This window comes from Hippoglossus hippoglossus, chromosome 19 (assembly GCF_009819705.1).
Source record: "Hippoglossus hippoglossus isolate fHipHip1 chromosome 19, fHipHip1.pri, whole genome shotgun sequence".
Classification (NCBI taxonomy): Eukaryota; Metazoa; Chordata; class Actinopteri; order Pleuronectiformes; family Pleuronectidae; genus Hippoglossus; species Hippoglossus hippoglossus.
This window is the reverse complement of record NC_047169.1, coordinates 13,123,872-13,144,795: the sequence shown is the minus strand read 5'-3', so window position 1 is coordinate 13,144,795 and position 20,924 is coordinate 13,123,872. Positions and strand designations below refer to the sequence as shown.

Here is a 20,924-nt window from a genome sequence, read left to right as displayed (position 1 = left end):
CCTCTAAACCCTGTGCTTAAAGTCACCTTGGGGCTTGTCATCGGCTGGATTGCAGCAGCAGCATATCAACTCTCACCTGATGAGAGAGACTTTCCCCTTTGTCCATTGTGCGGCCCCGGGGGGCGGGCGGCCAACTCCTTTCATGTAAGTGCATGTTAAGAATAAGAGTCAATGAAAGGATGGATGATGTTAAAGAGGCACATTAAGTCATATCGGGCAGGAAAGACGGAGGAAAAAAAATATGAGGAAATTGCAGGAAGACAAAAGTGGATTCAGAGTTTTTTTGTGTGAAGGGACTGTTTGGAGAGGTAGAGGAGGAGGTGGAGGAAGAGGAGGTGGTGGTGGTGGTGGGGGAAGAAAAAGGTGGGAGGTCTGACAAAGAGGAGCTGACCAGGTGAACGGAGTCTCAGTCGGCGCTGGTCATGACCGCAGCTCCATGTCGATAGCCGCAAGAAGGGAGTGAGGAGCCGTCAAGGGACACAGGATGGTGACGTGTTGGAAACGATCGGAAAACCGTTTGGAGGAAGCACAGTGCACGGTAGGAACACGGCTCTGAATTCAACTGCATGTGAGGGGGTCAAGGAGTCCGTTTGGGACACAATTTGGCTGCAAGACCGTAGCTTTCAAAAGAATATTGTTCAATTTTCCTGTTACAGTTGAATGTTTACATCCTGTGAACTCTCTTTTAAAGAGCTTGGCTTTAGTTCTTATGTGTGCTCCCGTCTCTTCAGGATGGGGCTCCACCTGCAGCCCCCCAGTCCCATTTCCCACACAAGGCATTCTGGGTCAGCCTCTCAGCCTCTCTGCTCTTGCTGGTCATCGCCCTTGGTTTGACGGGGCACCTCGGGCTGTCGCAACCCCGCTCTCAGGTTTGATCCCCCCCCTCACCGTAACTCGCACATTGTCCCACACTTGGCTGCCTGCAATAATCCCAGAGTGTTTTTCATGCAGCCTCCACAGATTGTGAGGATCTCGGTTCAAGATCCGACTGGACTTGTGATCAAACAGTCGGCGGTGGTGGACCAGCAGAACGACCTGGTGACCTTTTCGGTGACCTCGCCGGCAAATCAGACGTCCACCGTGCTGTTTGATGTCAAACACGTGCGTACAGATGATTTACAATGTGATTTACATGCTATCTACATGAGAAGTAACGCTATTGGACTGTGTCTGCGTTGCAGGGTTTGATATGTTACAAACCGGTGGGCCAGGACACCTGCTTCCTGCAGAAGATGGAGGAGTCCGATTATGACAACGTGCGCGCCCTCCTTCATGAGCAAACCCACCAGGTAACGTGCACGTGAGAACTCAACACTTGAGGAGTTACATAACGGGGTCCCCCCCCCCATCCCCATCACTGTGGTCAGGATATGTGAGTCTATATTAAGAGGCTGGGGTTGTCCTTTCAGCTCTGCCAGCAGCCTCTAAAGTCACAGCCTCACTAATGTGCGAACTGGCATTTCTGACTCCCAGCTTTATTATGCACTGAGCCAGGACCTGCTGGGTTTCATTCGTTTTGCATCACTTCCCACTCTGTACAAAAGAGACAGGTGAGGCACACAGGGCTTGGAAGAGCTGTATAGTCCCCCCCCCCCCCCCCCCCCCCCCCCATCTCTCTCCCGCCTCCACTGCTGAATTCTTCAGCACATCTGATCCCGCCAGCCCCCACGGCGTGCCCAGGATCTCCTTACAGGAGGCTTCACGGCGGCGAGCCTGAGCCCTCGAGCGGGGCACAATGGCTGCTCTGTGTGAGGCCTTTAAGACGCCTCTGTTGGAATAAAATGCAGCCTGAAGCGCTGGCTAGTCAGGAAGTATGTGTTTGTCTGCCTGGTGAAAAATACCTGGATCGTCCATATCTAATCATTCTAATCAGTCCTGTTGCCTTCAGATGTGATTTGAATGGGAGCATCTGACCCTCACCTGTAATCTGACAAAATGAGCAGGTGAATGGACATGTCGTTCAGAGTCGTGATGTGGGACCTTGCAGGGATTCAGTTTCTCTGCCTTATCATAGTTTTTGTTGCACAATAGCCCATTTCCACGCATCAAAAGCCGCTGAGCAGTTTTGCGAGCCCGTCCGGTGGTGTCACGTATCTCAACCGAGCTGCAAATCGCAGACATTTAATCTACGATAGGTGGAATAGAGAGAGGATGGAGAATAGATGAAGTTTGAGGCACAATGGTCTTCTTGGTCACTCAGAGCGGAGGAATACTGGCGGTTATGTGACCCACTCGAGCATGACAGCGCTCTAAGTGGCTCTGTATCGAAGCCAATCAGCGGCGTAAGTGGCACAATTATTTGCCGCCTTTGTCATGAGCAAGAGCGTAAAATGTGCGACCGCGTTGACCCCATCAGAGGAGACATCAGCCTAATAGCAGCTCCAGTTTCAATCTTTTTCTTTATCCTTGTTCATATCTCCATTGCATTCACTCAAATATATTCCCGTCACTTTGAAACTGATTACACGTGATTTCTCACACTTATTTAATGACGCTATTTTCTGCTGAGGACAAAACTCTGGTTTGTGGTATATTTTTGTGCTGAGATGCTGTAATATTTTTTGTCCCCTCAGCAGAATCACTTCCAGCTGTCTGGGAACGAGACACAGAGGCAGACCGAGTTCATGGGGGTGCTGGCAGCCAGTCAGGTGGATGTGTCCACTCTCGAGGAGCCTATGCAGGCGCTGTGTCGTGACAGCTCCGTCCACTGGACCAGGAGGGCAAACGGTGAGGACGGTCAGAGGTTTAGAGAATCATTTAAAGAGGGTTGTTGTGGCACAAATATGAAGAAAAAAAACGAGCCACAGTCTTTCACTGGTGATGTACTTCTGTATTAAGATGAGTCAGTCCCCTCACACAAATGTGAACCAAATGTGCAGAAACTTGCTGCACATGCTGGCATTTTTGCTAAATTAAAGCCAAACTATTGGCTTCAAAATAAAGAATGAATGGAAGGTGAAAGCCTTCATTTGTCAGCACCCACAGAGGCTCTGCATGTATGATTTTTAAACTTGCTCAGCTTACGACTCTGTAACGCTGCTGAAACTTAACCCTCATCTATGACGGACATTGACCTTTCCACTGTGGCAGGCTGAAATAAAAAACACCCATCACTAAACTGTATACTCACTCAACAACCTAATGCATGTGGTGCTCAATGTGTAAATAATGTGGAAAAACTGCTCATTCATTCTTTTGTGACTGGTTCAATCCCTTAAATGGGAGTTCTGGTTCTGGGTGCATAAATGACTGGTACTTACGAAAACCTTTGGGATGGGTCCAGTAGATCCTCTTTGCTGGGAGCTGTGGCTACAATGTAATCCTATGAGGCAACAAAACCTCTTTTGTTCTACCAATAAACGGCTCATAATGTTATTCTGGCTCTTTTAACATTACATATGCCACATGCCATGTTGCGCCTACCGGTGGAGACTGTCTACTGAACCCTCACCCACATTTATTAAGGTTGTAAAATACTGGGATTCCGCTCCGTCTCGTGTAATGACTCATTGCATGTTTTCAACAACTTCCTCACGTTTCTTGAAGAGTCATCATAGTCTCCCTCCCTCTCTCTCTCCGTCTCTCAGGCCCGGGCAAACAGAGGCTGGTCTACTTCTGCATCGACATCTGTTTCCCCAGCAACATCTGCGTGTCTGTGTGTTTCTACTACCTGCCAGAGTGACTGTGCATGTTCAGTTCTTCTCCTCCCCAGCAAAAAACATCAGGGAAAAGGCAAAATGGTCTTTTTAGGTTTCCCTCTACAAGGCCGAAAGAAAAAAAAAGAAAAGAACAGAACAAAAGCCAGCTTTGACTGTTTCCTTTGTGCCATGCAGCTGCCGGTGAACCAGTTTCTACCCTTCCGAGAGAGCGAAAGACATGAAGACAGGCTGTCACTGTTATCACCAGAGCCCCATCGTCACCCCCTTCATGTGTAATACCCTCTCTGGTCGCACGCTTCACAGATTACAGAAGAATGAAACCCCTTTTTTTTTGGTACATGCCTCCGATTGTATTTCCTGTAACCCACTACTGCCGTGTGATTATGTGTAGCCATTCCTGTTGCAGTTCTGATCTGCCTAATAAAAGGTTCATTTTTCTTCAGTTTTTCTATGATAGAGTGAAATAAAATGAAAGGACATTGGAGACACTCTCCATCACCATTTATTCTCAATCCACATGGGATCATTAAGAGTAGTACACCTTTAAATATAGAGCATTAAATGAATTATCATACATGAGATTAATCAATTCCATGACAACACAAGCGTGAAGGTGAAGAATAACGTGGTCCTTTTTGATTCAATAAATACAGTGTACTATAAAAACAAAGACTTGAAATTGGTTGTGTTTCTGCCCAGAGAAATGAAGTTAAAACCTGTGGGGAAGTCGATAAACACGGTCGTGTATTTTCATCAGACTCCAACCTCAAGTCCATAATTGAATACTTACAGGCGTCTGGCAGGAAGAACCGTCATTACGTTCAAACAAGCCCCTGCTTTTTTCCAAGATAATTTCAAAGGGAACTTTTTTTTTAAAATTCCCATTGATGCCAACAGACATACATGGTCTGGGATTTGAGTCACATCTTCCAAAGAGTCTTTATGCCACCCCCGCAGGGACCGTCTGCCACATCTCTTCAGTTCACCTCCTTCCTCTTCAGCCCAGCACGCTGTCATTGAAGGCCAGACACACCACAGCCTTCTGGTGGCCGCTGTATTCCCTCTTGATCTCACCGGTCTCCACACACCACAGGCGAGCCAGGTTGTCGGAGGACGCTGCAGAGAGAGAGGACAAATTTAAATTCACTTCATGGCAACGTTTTTCACCAACGAGATGCGATGAAAATCTTCCCTCTCTTCTAAAAAAGTTTAAATCGCTTCATCAGCGATCTATTGGCAGAAATTGATCATAAAATAATCCTAGTTGATGTTTTCACTTGTGTGATTCATCTGTACGAGTTATTTTCTTTACCCTAGAATGGGCCCTTTATATCTAAATACTTTCTATTTACATCAAAAGCAGCTCCTCTCTACGGAGGCCACCATGTTTCTTTTACAGTAGCTCAAACTGGACAAACTAAACACCTTTTGAGTTTTTATGACAACTGAAGGCTACCACAGGTTCTCTGTCATGTTTGGAAGGGGAGGGCGAGGTGAGGGGGATTCAGCTGCAACATGCAACTTCACCACTAGATGCCACTAAATCCTACACACTGAACCTTTAACTTTATAATGACTGTAGGCTAAGTCTGAGTTGAAGATTATTCTTACAGAGCTTCAGACACAGGTCGAACCTCAACCGTATATAAAGATGGACGATATGACTGCTCTATAAAATCGTATCATCTCACAATGGAATGGTTTTGCTATTAGTGTGTTGACGTCGCATTGTTGACAGGGCGTGTGTACTGACCAGTCACAATATACTGGGAGTCTCCAGAGAAGGCGCAGTCCCACATCCAGCCTCTCGACGTCTCTCCAGGATTGTTGCTCTTGATGCTCAGTTCAGTCATGAGTGAGAAATTGGACGTTCTCCAGATCTTACAGGTCTGATCTGCTGAGCAGGTGGCGAGTAGCCTGGAGGTGATGACAAACACAGACAGTTAATATCATTAACATCAGAGCAGTCAACTTGAAAAAGCATCTCACTGAAGTATGTAATGGGGCCAATATGGTAAACATCTGCTGTTACTAGACAGCTAGTGTGTAAAGGAGAGGGCCACTCACGTTGAATCAGGGCTGAACTTGCAGCGGAGCGAGTAGCGTTTGTGTGCTGGGATCTTAGTCTTGGGAATGAGCTGAGTCACCTCATCGCCGATGCCTCCAGCGAGGTTCCACACGTAACAGTTTCCCTGTTCAGGACGACAAAGGAGGTTGTTTCAGTTGTAGGATTTACCTTGACCCTCCAGACTGTCGGCCCCTTTCTCTCGACTGTTTGTGCACTGACCGAGCTGTTGACTGCCGCCATGTAACTGGCATCTGGGTCAATGTGGACTGAGTTGATCGAGACCTCGGGCTCAGGAATCAGCTGTTCGTTGTGGTCAGTCTTGAGATCCCAGATATGAATCACTCCACTCTGGTCTCCAACAATCAGCTCGGCCTGAAAGACACAACATCAACAGTTTCCTGATCAGGCAGTAAGCACATGCTCTGAGTGACTTAAAGTAACATCATAATAAACACACATTTATCATAGACTATTAAAATAACAAGTAACATATCAGTGGCTCACCTGGTTAGGATGCAGGCACACACAGTTGATTGGAGCGTTGACTTGAAAAATCCTCTGACACTGAAGATTTCTTGACCTATAGAGGGAGCAGGAGTTAAAGTGAGAATATATAAAGATTATCATATCACATATATTGTATGACGTGAGCACGCGTTGCCATACCTCAGGTCCCAGATGCGAGCCATGCAGTCCTCTCCCCCCGTGTACATCCAGCGGCCGTCTTCATGAAAGCCCACGGACGTGATGTTCTTAGTTACTCCATCGTAGTTGATCACAGGGTTGGGGTTGTTGGAGTTCAGGTCATACATGCGGATGTGCTGATATCCTAAAAAAGAAAGCATGGTGCAAAGAGCCTGTGACATAAAAGCAGCCATGACTTTAATAATGCCTTGCAAGTATTAAAGGAGTGAGAAAAAAATCGGAACCAACCTGCAGCTGCAATCATACTCCTGTCTGGTGTCACCTCAAGTGAATTTACTTGCTGGAAGGAAATGTTAAGGAAGTGGTTCGCTTATTATTTATTATAACATTTAACAGCTAGGTTCTAATCATGGACGCATTATAAGACCACAGATGTATTATAGTGCATCCACAGTTCTACTTTTAGATAGATAGATCTACAGATAGAACTTGAACAAGTTTCTCTAAAGCAGAGGGACACGCTGAAATGTTTATGCCACCTAAACACACTAGAAAGACTTGTCCTGCTCATGAAAGACACCTCAGTCTCTTTAATAAAAACCTAATAGACGCACATATTGTTATTATCCAAACTGGACTATACTGCTAATGCTACGGGACTTCACAAGAGTTGTTGGAGCAGACTGTATCTGCTAAGGAGACTGGGGTTATTTTGGAGTGCAGGGGGCCTCTCTGGTGGTATAATCTCTGGAGTGGTCTGCTGACAGCAAGAGACTGGGCAGACTGATCGGGAGGGCCAGCTGGGTCCTGGGACACCCCCTTGACCCAGTGGAGGTGGTGGGAGAGGAGGATGATAGTGCAGCTGTCATTTCTGATGGACAACCAGTCCCCCCCCTGCAGGACACCATCACAGTGCTGGGCGGCTCGTTCAGTGTCTGAAGCAAAACTCTCACACTGTTCTATTTACAGGTGTATATTTCTTTGTGTTTATGTTGCATATTCACTTATTATTATGTTTTCATATTCGGGGGCATTTCCAGCATCAGGAGACAAGATAAAGTCCCCGATCATCAAACCGCTTCTACCCTCGGGTCTAGCACCGTGTGAGTGTGGAGGATACGGAGTCCTGGTGCTGGACGGTCCTGGTGCAGATGCCGCTGTGGGCCTGCCAGAAGCGGACGGTGTGGTCGTAACCAGCCGTGGCCAGAATGACCGGGTCGCTGCCCACCGTGCCCTGGTTCACATTCATGCTCGACCGCTGCTCGATACCGCGGGGAGGGAGGAAGGTAAGACACTGCGGAGGAGACAGGCAGCTGGTTACTGTGGTTGTAGTGCTGTGGTCACATGTCAACATCAAACAGCAGCGGGGTGCATTTATTATCATGCTGTGTAAATAAAACACACATCTTAAAAGGCACAGGCTAACGTTAGCAAAGTAGCTTAGCTCCGCCTGTCAGGCAATCCATACAATTATCTGACACACAGTGTCTGTGTTTCACTGTAGGAAATTACTTATAACAGCTTCTGCCTCTAAATGAAGAAAAAAAAAGAAATGTGACAAATTGTTTTTACCTTCAGTTGATGTTGACGGTGAAGTTTAGTACGTCCCTGTAATGTGTCCCCTGGCAACATGCAATAGTTTAAAAGTTCCGGAGTTCTTAATCGGTACACTCGCGCCACCTACCGGCTCATACTAAACATTGCAACATAAATGGATGACGTGAAGGTAAAACCCCTGGATCAATATAGGTATGGTGCAAACAACATTTACATTTTAGTTTAAATATACAAAAAAACACAAAACTTCAAGTCATACATTTTATTTGTAATGTTTTTAAAGTCTGTTTTTTAATTAAATCACATTTAATGGAACAATGGAACAATGACATTTGCTTGAGACACTTGACAAACATATAAATAAATATAAATTATATAAATAAAAATAAATAGATATATTGGAATGAATATAAATGAATAGGTTAATTTATTTAACAAAAAGCAGTTAAACCAACAGAACATTCTTAAATGTATAAATTAAATAGGTTAAATAAATAATGCACAAGATGCATTTATCCACAAAATACAAATGACTATTTCCCTTGTCAACATCTTCATCAGAACAGCAGCTAACAGCAGGTAAAACAGACAACTATGATAATATAACGTTTTCGTGCTCGGCTGGTGGTGTGTGTGTGTGTGTGTGTGTGTGTTGATCAGAGGCTCAACAGGGCAGACATGTGCTGTTTCACCTCCCCGGGGTCGGACAGAGAGCAGGCGATCACCTCTCCCCTGATCCCGCTCCTCGTCTTAGTGGAAGGCAGGATCTACAACACAGTGTAGGGATTTGGACATGTGATTTGCTTTGAACGCTGACGTGGCACGGCAGAGGATCAGAGGCTTCTGTACCTTCACGTATACTTTGCATCTCTCCAAAAGAAATTTCCACTTCTTTCCCGTTCGCTCATCGTCGGTCAGACTGGTGAACTCTTTTGCCTGCAACAGATGAAACGGAGACGTTTATCTACAGTGAAGTAGATGCAGAACCTTTCAAGGGTTTGAAATAAAAAAAACTTAGTTGAACATATTTCCAACATGTATCAGGATGCATCTTTCTTCTCATGTTTTATTCCTGAACGTTCCTACTACATTAAGAGCTCATCTGAATAACCATCCTTCTGTAAATTGGTACTAACTGTGCAGCCAAGTGTCTTCTCTGCCACTGGACCTCTGAGGGTGCAGGCGTGCAGGGTGCCGGTGTGATCCGTGAGGTCCACCAGCAGATCGAAGCCTGTGGTGGCTGACAGCCCCTGATCCGTCCCTGTGCACAGCTGGTTGGTACAACTCTGTGCATCCTCAGTCACCTGGAACTTACACCTGGAGCTGAGACAGGAGACAAAAGTAATGGAGGGATTTGTTCATGGACCAAAGAAAAAAAGGATCTTTATTTTGATAAAGTATCCACACTCTCAGCTTGTGTGAGCTCACCACCGTGTCTTGATGACTTTGGAAACAGAGGAGTCGAGGTCGAGTTTGGAGATGAAGCTGTACGTGATTCCAAAGAAAACCTCAGCACTCTCGTGGGCCTTCTGCTTCAGCTGGGTCACCGTGTACACGTCGACGATGGAATCCACTGCAGGGACAAAAGCAGCAACACGTCCATGTCTGCAGCCACTTTCTTTATAACTAAGGCGGTAACACAGTCTGCAGTCGCCACTTCGTCATCTGTTAATTTAATGTGTTACCTCCGGTTTAACATTTTTTAACAAGGCGCTTGAAAAAACGTATAGCGTTGAGTCCTATTTGGACCTATAAAAGATAAATCTTAAAAATAAAGCCTGACAAATATATAGTAACATTTTCAAAAAGCTTATGAATTAACAAAAATGTATGGGTGGAGAGGGTTAGGGTTAGGAGCTAAAACTACTTGGGTTCTTTTCGAGAAGAAACATGTTAGTGGCTGTGAAAGTGTGGCTCAATATTGGGTTTGTACGAGTTTTTAGATTAGTGTGTAGGCCCATGGCTCAGAGGAATACGCTACACAGGCCACACAGCCAGTGCTTGTTGTATCAATGGATTGTTAGTTTTGGTCGTTTCACAGGATCTGCAGACAATCGGAGAATTACACAGTAGAATATCACAAGGAAAAAAAAACATGATTTCAGCCACACTGGCCTCAGAACTTGAGAGTAACCCACCGGGAACGTCCTCTGGCTTCTCATCTTGATCCAGAGCTCCAGACTCCGACACTTGTTTGGCGTAGCTGAACAGCAGGCTGGCCTCCCTGGTGTCTGAGAGCAAATGATGATTGACCGTGACACATATTCCTCGCTGAAAAGATTCTTCTCGCACAGCGGGGAGAGGATATTCTTTTTCCTACACTGCACAACCACATCCCGGTGGTTTGATTCACACTACAGTATTTGACATTTGTATTTGATTAATTGCACAATAAACAGTCGTATCAGATCCCTCGTTTTTGTAAATGTTGCTGTAATATCTTACCGGGGTTCACAGTGATAATGGTTTTCGAGTTAACGCTCGCTGTCATGCCACTGCGGAAGCTGTCAAAGCTGATCTTTGCGTCGGCGATGAAGAGAACTTCGAATGAGGAGTCAAAGTTAAAACAACAGTAAGTTACCTCAAACACAAACAGAAAATCACATCTCAAATATCCACTCCCATGTCTCTCGTCAGTGCCGTATGCTAATGGGACATGACAGGCTGGAAAAACAGCTCAATACAGATTCCCTCTGTGGCTGTGAGTGAGCGGCAGCCGCTAACCTACCCGTCTCCTTGGGTATCCAGGTTTGAGCAAACTGAATGGCTTCTCTGTCCCAGCTGTGAGTGAAGCAGAGGTCAGGGAGTCACTCAGGGGAGGGCACAGTGAAAATCAAACACACATGCAGCTCAGATTCATGTCACCAAAGTCCATTTATAGTAACCTAAAGAAGCACGGTGGCGATCCGAGTCGCCCAATAAGATGGAATATGGCACAGAGGCAACAAAAGCAATAAATATTTATTCATTTTCCAATCGACTAAACTGCCGTGACGCACCAGACGACGGGGAAGGATGAGACGGAGTCGTCGAAGAGCTTCACTTCCAGCCTCTGGCCTTTGCGTCCATCTGAAGTGGTGAACAGCCTTGGCTCCCCGGTCTGAAAACGTAAACACAATCATGTCATATCGCAGGATCGTCTTTTCATGAAGGATCTAACCTCTCTGTGAACTTACAGACACATCTTCAGGGGCTTTATGGTGAGTTTGGTATGTTCCAGGCAAACAACACGCATACCCTCACGTTACCGCACAGACCAAACACTCAATGTCGTCTATTAGGCAATTTACAAGATATGAATTCAGCAAATTTAGAAAAGTCTGACATGTTTGATTTTTAACATTTGCTCTGCATATGTGCTCATGGTCAAAAAACGTCTCGTATCAAGGCTTCCCACCGCGACTTCAGTGGCAACTTCCATGACTTTTCCACGACCGACTTTCAAAATGTTACATTGGAACCCTTCCCCCCTTTTTAATGTTGTTTTTCAGCTCGGGAAACTTTTACAGCCGATTTTCCACCATAGTTGAACTGAGTGTGGAGAGAAAGACAGCTGAGAAACCGCTATCTAATGCAATCAGTGTGTGAGAAAAGCTGGAAAATACGTCCTGGTTCATTCCTGTAGAGTGAACATTAGTAAAACGTTGTGATATTTGAGTTTAATATGGAGATTGTCAATATTCTGCATATTTCCTGGAAAACACTGAAAACATTGCAATAATTAATCACGTCCCAAAAATGTAATGGCCGTGTTTGAGTCAACAACGAGGACTTATTTTGAGTTCACACTGTGACCACAGTTCTCATTAAAATTCTTCCTGCAGGATTTAAACTCACAACCCTCAGCTTATATGGTTTAACGGAAACATTCACCCTAAAGCAGTAATAATATTTTCATTTCACTTCTGGTAATCAGGCAAATAACCGCATTTCTTAAAGTGTAGAACTATCCTGTAAGGTCCTTTTTACTGTTAGGTACAGCACACTATAGTGTTTTTCTCAAACATTTACATTTCACTGCACTGGAAAAAAACCCATCGGTTAACATCACAATTGCTCCACTCTTTCAATGTAACATAGAAAAGCCTTTTGGGAAATGTGGGGAAGTGTAGGGAACTGTTGAGGCAGATTGATGAAAACTTAAGCCGTTTTCAGACATGAACGCTGGAAAATGTCTGGACCCAATTTTGTGGACAGTTTCTGGAGTTCATATATGAGGAATGCAACAGGAGATTGTCATTGACATCTTCATCAGGTGTCTTCTACGGGTATGGCACCATCAGCATAATTTTTATCCTGAGGTATTAGTGTTCTTCCAGATTTGTGTCTGTCGCATGTTAAAAGTTTCATCAGCGAGCCGACTCACTCGCTGTGAAAGCTGCGGAGATTTTCCTGCTTCAGATATTTTACAGGAACATCCCTTGAGTTAAGTGCATGTCTGAAAACAGCTTAAATGTGAACATCTTAAGTCCTATTTATACTGAAGGACTGCAGCTTTACCATGCCCTTACCGATTTCACTGCAGCCAGTATATTGACCACTGTGCCATCCAGCTGCTGCCCGTTGGCCACTATGTCTCCCAGTGTGTAAAAGTCTCTGGAGTCCTTCGCTGGCAGGTGGATGAGTGGCAGCAGTCTGTCGATGGTGTCCATGTCGGCACACAGGGACACCTGGGAGTGAGCCTCCGTCAACAGGAGCCTGTAGAGACTGAGAACAGACGCAGGCCTCTGAACCACCGGGTCCTTTGACACAATCATCAGACATTACACACGGTTACATCATATTTTAAACAGCATTGCATCCTGGTACCCTTGTTTCCCTCCAGCTTCCTGAAAGCACCACAGGATGAACGTGATGACGAGTGAGGTTTTTAATTACCTTGGCGTTGTGGGATAGAATCGCTCATCTTTCTCTGGGTCTTTGTTGGCGACCAACGGATTTTCAACGATGACTTGAAAGAATAATAAGAAACAATTTTGTGTTAAGACATTTCAATGTGTATATGTTCTAATTTTCATTGCATCATTGCTAAATTTATTTGTTTAAGTATTTAACTTTTTCTAATTGATAAAGTTACTATATTGCTTTTGAGTAGCTTGATTTTCATTGCAAATAAAGAATCACCTCATATAATGTCAATTTATCATCATTTTTGTCTAATCAATAATTCAAAAATCAACAGATATCATTATCTGGGCTTAATCGATTAATATTTAATACTCAAAATCAGTAGGTTTTGAAGTAAACAAGAAAGGTGGTCAAAGATGAACATGAGCGAAGATTCCTTTTGTTCTTTTTTGATAAACTAGAACCTATATGTGAATCTAAAACACATCTAAGGCATCTACTGTGAATGACTGAATAACTAGATTAATATTTTTGCCAGAATCTTAAGTGTCTTCGAAGCTCATGGGGGCTTTCACAGTAACTTCCTCACCACAGTCTCCAATGCTGAAGCTGTTGGAGAGGCCGTTGATGTAGCCATCGCTTCCCCAGGCTGCCACATTAATGAAAAAGTCAGGCGAGTCCTTGATAGTGAAGCCAAAAGTGAATCTGTCCGCACCAACATCTGGAATCCAGACACACAGGTTCAGTGAGCGCTCCATTAAATTGATAAAAAAAAAAAAGGAAAAGAGAAAAGCTGGCAGAGATGTATTGTGGATATGTAACCGTCCAGAAGAGGGTGCTGGTGTTCAGGACACCGAGGTGCAGAGGTGTTTAAGAGGAATAAGAAGATCTGAGGTGCACTGATACATATTTAACAGATACCAACTTTTCCTGTCAGGGAAGCTTTTCACGTCGGTTTTCCAGATGATCATGCCGGACACTTTCTGGTGAAGATAAAACATTAACAGGGGGATGACAGTGAGAACAGACGTGTTTATTTTAAATAGTTCAACACAAGTTACAGAACAAAGTCAGAAGAGCAGATCCACCAACGTAGATCAATTATTATTGAAAAACATATTCAGGCCCATTAAAAACTGGTTTTAATTTAAGGGCTGTAGCTGATCAGATATCAAATCATCATCACTCACCGGATGAGAGAAGTTGGGATGAAGCTCAGAGATGGCGATGTAGCTCTGATAAGCAGCCATTTTGGTTCTTTTTAACAGATGGTCCCTGTTCAGTTTTGGTCACATTTACAGATTCTGCATTAAATGAAACAAATGAAATAAAACAACAAGAGTTAACATGTTAATAAAACCATTCAAACATTTTCCTTTTTCTAAAGCTAGCTTAAACCTAAGACATTAGCTCAGAACGAATAACCAAGTGTTAGCTTGTTGGCTAACATTAGCTAGGAGTAGAACAAAGCTAATGTGACTTGTTTAGTGTTATAAAACTTAGAATTGACAACTAGGAGTGATGATATTATACATGTTATAACTCTTTACTTTACAGTTTCAGTTATGTTTATATATTATGTATTTACCTGGGTTTGTTAATGAAGCGTTTGTCGCGGCAAAGCTGTTGTCTCGCGATAACATCTGCGAGACTCCGGTGTTGCCTTCAAATGCAGTCTGAATTATCACAACTAAATAATAAACGTTTTCAGAATTAACAACAAATAAACTTCTAACAAATGAAGCATTTTCTTTCTTTCAAAAATCCTATACATACGCAGCTATTGAACTAATTCAAATTTAATTGATTAAATGTAATTTTTCACAGCCCAATTCTTCATATTCTAAAATATTTGGATATTACTCGTTGGAAAGGTCTAAAAATCGTATTTATTTACCTATTGTGCTGGTAGAGCTGACGTAATGTTCCCCAGGATGAAACCTGCAAAGTCTACAATTTATTTTACCACGGTAAAAATCTACAGCTCCAGGAAAAAATTAAGAGCTTTCTAAAATCTGCATCTTTAAATGTGTGGCAGACATTACATTCCAGCATCTGGTTACTTTGGAATTTGACATACATGTTGTCAGTAGTTTAAAGAATAGAACTAAAATGTGCATTATAGGCTAAATACATAGTCAAACCAGAGAAACTGATAACTCTGCAGTGGTCTCTAAATTCCCCCCCCCCCCCAGAGCTCTATATACGCAGAATGGGACTGCACAATACACACTCAGTAATACACACGCACTGACACACTCATACACATCATACTGTATTTGTACACCACACGGGTCATTTCTCCACTGTGAAACATATCCCTGCATCTCAGGCTTGATAATCTTTCCCAGTCGTCACCCACAGCAGGGGATGCGCTCTCAGACAGGTTTGCTCAGATGACTTTGACAGTTTCCTGGTTTGGTTTTGATTGCACAAAGCTGGATTTGACACGTGATACTGTCTCAAAGACTTGAGTGGGGGTGGTGAAAAGGTGTAGCAGTAAACCCCCACGCGGCCTCGTTCCTCTTCCGCAGTGACTAATCCTCATGGTCGGGGTGTTTGGATCGGATAACTCTTCCCCGTGACTGATGTTGATTTTCTGGCAGTAATATGTCTGCTGACGCGACTCTGTGGTTTCTAATCTCCAATAAAACAATGTAGTAGCAGACATTTTACAACATAATAACACAAAGTCAACACGGTGAGATTATCTCTCAGCCGACAGCCTCATGTGTAATGTTCCATGAGAGTATTGATGGACTTTGTGTAATGTTGTATAATGTGGAACTGGACTGATTAAACACTGAACATTTACCTACGCAGGAGGAATCGATTTGCAATTCGCAGCCGCGGCTGCTTATTCAAATGAAATGAAATTTCAAATTCTAATTTCATTAGGTTTTTCACACCGCAGTTTGTGAGTCCATCAATCACAGCGGCACAGTAAAACACCATCAGATAAATCAAGTGAAATTTACTTTGGGTTCAATGATTTATTCAGAATGAATCCATAGTCTGTGTTAATCTGTCATCAATCATACTTCGAGCCAATGTTCAGCTGGCTCCTCCGAAGTGATTTTAACTTCATGAGCAGTCACCTAAGGTCCTGATCGTCGCTTCTGCTGGCTGGACTTTATTCACCGACAAAATATGGAAGTACCTACAGGGCACAGACGCTGCAGGAATGTGCTTTGATTGGATGGCCCCTCTGCCTCAGGTCAGCTCCCTGGAGGGTCTGCAGCCGTCTGACCACTCCTCCAGTAATAATCTATCATTTAATCTATCATTTCACTGTGTGTGTGTGTGTTTAGTCCAGGTATTACCATGTTGTGGGGACCTAAATCTGTTTACTGGCTGAGACATGTTTTAGGTTAAGTAAAGGTTAAATGTAGGTTAAGGTTAGGCTAAAGTTAAGGTTAGGTTGATGTTTGGTTAAAGTTAAGGTTAGTTTCGTGTTAGGTTTAGGCTAAGGTTAAGGTTAAGGTTTTTATTAAGATTAAGTCAGGTTAAGGTTAGGGGTAGGCAAGTAGTAACTATGGTTGAGGTTAGAGTAAGTCTTCGGTAAATCACTGTAAGTCAAAGTAATGTCCTCTGAAGTCATGGAGACACGACTGTGTGTGTGTGTGTGTGTGTCAGAGTGTTGTGTTATTTCATCTATATGTGGCCATGCATGATTCCATACTGTTAGGTGTGTGTACTGTTACTGTATTCATTGTCTCAAAGGCAAATATATGGGGTCAACATTGTAGCAATACCATTTGTGTGGGTGTGTGGAGAGTTGTGTGTCTGTATCTTAATCTGTGTGTGCGTGATAAGATTTACACATGTGCAAAAGCATCCACAAACGTGTGCTGAGATGTGCAAATGCATTGAGATTCATACATGTGTTCAAATCACCAAATAGGCGCATAGAGCTGTGAATGTTTAGATACATGTGTAAATGCATTTGCAGATTCTTTTACAAATCTAAAAATCAGTATTAAAAATAGTGGTCCCATACAAATGCTTCCTCAAAGACTGTTTTAATTCAGCAGCTGTCCACTGGACCTCCATGATGGCACCAGATGGGCGTTTTGTGGTTAAGCTGCTCCCCCTGTTTAAAACCTGAGAGGAGAAGAGGAAGTAAAGACACCGGTAACTGCGGAGAGGCATGGCAACACAAACACAACACAAACACACCAAGACAACTCCTATTAGAGCCGGGGGAATCGAAAGGATGTGACAGATACATATTTCCTCATCGTTCTCTGTGTTCTTCGTCCAACAGCAGAGCAGCACAAACTCATAGTTTGATCTTAAATGACCATTTTGTCTTTAGGAAGTCTAAGAAACCATATCTGCATGTAATGCTCCCAAACTACTAGTGCACAGTGTGGGTTTACAGTGTTGTAATTTGCTGCACAGGAAGTGGGTAGACAAGTTGTAGCGTTTAGGTTGGTAAACCAAAGCACAAGCAAGTATGCACGCATATGAGCGCACGCATGGAAACACAATGATGCTATTGTTAAAAGTGAAATAATCTGCACCAGTTCCAAACAGGGAAATTCTACGAGGATCCTTTAGTACCTATCATCATTATTTTATTGAATCAGACCATTAAAACACATTGTACTGTATGACCGTGCAAAGTGAGCAATATCTTGGCACGGCCCGAGCTTCTACATCCAAGTATAGCTTTCGCAGTCGCTGGCAGCTGCCTGTGCAGTCTTTATTGGCTTCCAGAAATGGAAGACGTCCAAACTACAAGTATGCGCACTCTGTAATTTCCCTGCCACCTGTGTGACTGGCTGCGCTGTCGCTGCTGCACCGCCACCGCTGCTGCCGCTCACAGCCGCAGCCATCCGACTGGGCTCTGCTCGAACAATGCGCTCCGTCTCTTTGTCGTCATGTCCAGAGGAGACGGGGGTTACACGGCTGCAGGGGAAACCTTAAGAGATGTTAATAACGTGCTGTTGAAAAGCAGCACGGATGAGGCATGCATGATGTCAGCTCCCGCCATTATGCCACCATGTTGAGGTAATGGGAGGAACGTTGTCACCGTGGTCATGTAATGGCTACGACAGCCTGTTTGATGTTCTAATAACTGACTTTTGCAGAGGAAACATCACATTACATGACATTTAAAACTCAAAAAGAGAGGAAACTTAAAATGAAATGGGTTAAATGACACAAAAGCTCTTTTCAGTTGCAGTGGGTCTGCAGCGAACATGTTCACGCTGTTACTGGATGTTACAGAATATAAAAGTGCTGTTGTTTTGATTCACCTTTGGTCTAGATGCTGCTTTCATTTCACAAAACAGACACCTCCACCTACGCATGTTCCCTGTCTCCCTGCTGTCTGGCTCGCACAGTTCTGGCTTTCATCCAGATTAGTGGAGGGGAATCAGCAGAGGATGGATCATGGGTGGAGAAATTATTGTTTGGTGCCATCATTGTAAGTCAGGTTGTGAAGTGGCTATGCAATGATAATATATAAATTAATTCATATTTAATCAGAATCAGAAAAACTCTATTGATATCCTGAGGAAATTGGGTTTTGCTACAGTTGCTCCAACCAAGAATATTAATACATACAGAAAAACTCGATAATAAAGAATTACAATAAATGATAATAGAAATATAAAATATAAAATATACATAAAAAGTATGTTCAAATATGTGCAAAATATGCATTATAACACAGTACATTTGTACTATAATACATAATTAATTCCATAAAACTTAAATTGTGTTTACATGGAAACATATTTTAAAAGTAATATAATGAATCATGACAATAATAATATTAATATTTACTCAAAATGTACTAGAATTGTCACTAGAAAAGAACATCATCAGTAGGCATGGTGTTTTTTTTGTTGCTGTTTTTGTTTTTAGGAAGTGTCTAAGTTTTGTTTGCATTTTGTTTTAAATACAGTTGCATAATTGTATCTTTATTTCTCTAGAGTCCTCTTTGGATTCTTTTGATTAAAACAGCACCCACTAATCCTGTTTCCATTTTTATTCATCTCACTTGCGTGTAACTACTTCTCCAACCTTCTTTAATAAACTCAGTGAATATGAACTAAATAGTATTAAAGACAAAGTGCAGCTAATGCTGGTATGGGTTCATTTGTTTTATGTATTTGATCATAAACTGAAACATGGGACAAACTCAACAAGATGATGGCACAAGATCAACAATCAAGGGATTACCAAGGGGAAGATGAATGTATGCACCAGATGACTTGGTATCATCCAATAGTTGTTTAAAGTATTTCAATCTGGACCAGTGGACCATACCCACGCAAGCACACGCAAGCACACGAACACACACACACACAAATGTCTGGTATGAGGTATATTAGTATGAACGACACTGGATTGTACTTCTGCTCGTCCTGAATTTAATATTTTATGTATAAATTGTAAGATTTGCAGTGTGTGTGTGTTCAGTCATCCACACTGTGTGTTTAAATCGGAGTATGTGTGTGTGTATATATATGTGGTTTTTACTATCGATTCACCGTGCGTCCCTCAGTTCAAACTTTTTATCCACTAGGCCCAAAATCCCTCCTGATATACAGCCACTGTCAATTTAATGCTACCCAGAGACATTTTCATCCATTCATCACTTTAACTGTGGAAAGACCTGGAGCTGTAATTCAGCGACATCAAAGTCTGTCCTGCTGTCCCGCTCTATCACAACCATCCTCACAACATCCACTGTTTAGGCAGTTCCCCTCTGACAAGCCCTGACAAAAAATATCTCGCTCCAGATTTGACCTCAAGTGCTCACGTTGAAAAAAAATCCTTCAAAACTTTTTTCCTCAAATGAGGAGAGAAACACGTTTTTTCAATTATTGCCGAGTGATATATGCAACAGAAGCTTTCATTTCTTTGCCACATGTGTTTCATCGAACAATGAAATCACTATATTCTGCAGCGTCGCCCCCCCCTTAAAAATCGTACAAAGCAGGACACTGTTTCACGCTGTGTGACAATAAGGACATTTATAGGTTGATTGTTAAATTATTTCCGCGTCGCTTTGTTAAGGTGCTGGTTTTATGGCGTGTGGGACGGATTTTCTGTATAAAACATCATCTGTGCGGCTTCGACACATGGACACAAATTCTCTCTGTTGTTCATAAAAGAATATAGAAATTTGGGAAAGTTCCATCGGTGAATTAGATAGACAATGACTTTTTATATGGACATCAACAATATGATTATTGGTGTCACAATTCTGCTCGAGTTGAAGAACTTTTTTTTATTAAGTTCTACAATAATAATGCCATCAATAAATCACACATGGTTTGTGCACCTCCCTCTTTCTCTAATACCGTACCAGCTGCAGAGGGGAAATTCACGCAGAAACATGAAATGGGCTCAAATCCGACTCTGTTAATTTACCTGTTAGTTATCCCTCATTTCCTGTTTTAGTTTGACCCTCACTTCCTGTCCCACCTGAGTCACGTTATCGGTGACTCAACTTCCTCTTGACCACCTGCACCTGATTACATGCCCCGCCCTGATTCCTCTCACCTGCGTCCTCGTCACTCTCTTGTCTTTCCACTTGATCTTCTTACTCCATCAGTGAGAATTCACCATTTTCCTCGTGAGGTTTTCTGTCCAGTTTCGTCTGTTTGACCTCGCCGTCTCTTCTGTGGATCCCTGCTCCTGATTCCACCGCCTGTACCTTTACCCGTGAAGGTAAGACTTAATTTGATCCAGCCCTCGTGCGCATCTGCATCTGGATCCTCCCTTGTTTTCCGAATGTGATCGTTGACCTCAGTCTGATTAAGAAAAGATGTTTCTATGATGTTTACATGATTTGCTGTTGGCGTATTCCATTAATATTCCTGTTACAGAGCATAGTCTGATAGTGACTTGTGTCAACTTCACCTCATACGTCCAACCTTCCTGCCAAAGTTTTAAAACCACCTGCAATAGTTCAATGCACGATGCTACTATCCTTTTAAAGTCTTTTCAATCTTTTGTTACTTTTCCATTTAGTTTACAGTATAAGTCAGGCTCCAGTCCCCTTGTGTGATGAATAAACAGTATCGCTAATGGATGGAAAAGTCAAATGAACATTGGAAGTTGAGGTCCAAGAAAATCAGTAACAAAATATGATCAGGTTTATGTTCCCTGTGCAGTTTGAGGTG

The 20,924-nt window shown here is 43.0% G+C and overlaps 3 protein-coding genes across 5 annotated transcripts; 1 reads left to right on the top strand and 2 right to left on the bottom strand.

Moving 5' to 3' along the window:
- Positions 1-87: 87 nt before the first annotated feature.
- bricd5 (BRICHOS domain containing 5) lies at positions 88-4,520 on the top strand. 2 transcript variants are annotated; one of them, XM_034570609.1, is made up of 6 exons: positions 88-538; positions 732-869; positions 952-1,101; positions 1,182-1,289; positions 2,577-2,727; positions 3,588-4,520. In XM_034570609.1, exons 1-6 carry the CDS (start codon positions 485-487, stop codon positions 3,680-3,682), a joined length of 696 nt encoding a protein of 231 aa, XP_034426500.1. In that variant the 5' UTR covers positions 88-484; the 3' UTR covers positions 3,683-4,520. The 2 variants fall into 2 exon arrangements, with proteins under 2 accessions (XP_034426500.1, XP_034426499.1); XM_034570608.1 differs by having other exon boundaries at positions 2,574-2,727.
- mlst8 (MTOR associated protein, LST8 homolog (S. cerevisiae)) lies at positions 4,144-8,071 on the bottom strand. The gene is made up of 9 exons (XM_034570605.1): positions 7,945-8,071; positions 7,493-7,666; positions 6,661-6,712; positions 6,394-6,556; positions 6,232-6,307; positions 5,947-6,099; positions 5,727-5,851; positions 5,413-5,576; positions 4,144-4,775 (listed from the first exon to the last, which is right to left on the bottom strand). The coding sequence occupies exons 1-9, from the start codon at positions 8,002-8,004 to the stop codon at positions 4,657-4,659; spliced, it is 1,086 nt and encodes a 361-aa protein (XP_034426496.1). The 5' UTR covers positions 8,005-8,071; the 3' UTR covers positions 4,144-4,656.
- Positions 8,072-8,251: 180 nt separating this feature from the next.
- On the bottom strand, positions 8,252-14,428 carry meiob (meiosis specific with OB-fold). 2 transcript variants are annotated; one of them, XM_034570219.1, is made up of 14 exons: positions 14,366-14,428; positions 13,968-14,034; positions 13,703-13,760; positions 13,367-13,498; positions 12,808-12,880; positions 12,441-12,636; positions 10,929-11,029; positions 10,658-10,710; positions 10,375-10,470; positions 10,068-10,160; positions 9,358-9,502; positions 9,066-9,252; positions 8,779-8,865; positions 8,252-8,696 (listed from the first exon to the last, which is right to left on the bottom strand). In XM_034570219.1, exons 2-14 carry the CDS (start codon positions 14,025-14,027, stop codon positions 8,586-8,588), a joined length of 1,392 nt encoding a protein of 463 aa, XP_034426110.1. In that variant the 5' UTR covers positions 14,028-14,034; positions 14,366-14,428; the 3' UTR covers positions 8,252-8,585. The 2 variants fall into 2 exon arrangements, with proteins under 2 accessions (XP_034426110.1, XP_034426109.1); XM_034570218.1 differs by having other exon boundaries at positions 13,968-14,081; positions 14,366-14,425.
- Positions 14,429-20,924: the final 6,496 nt, after the last annotated feature.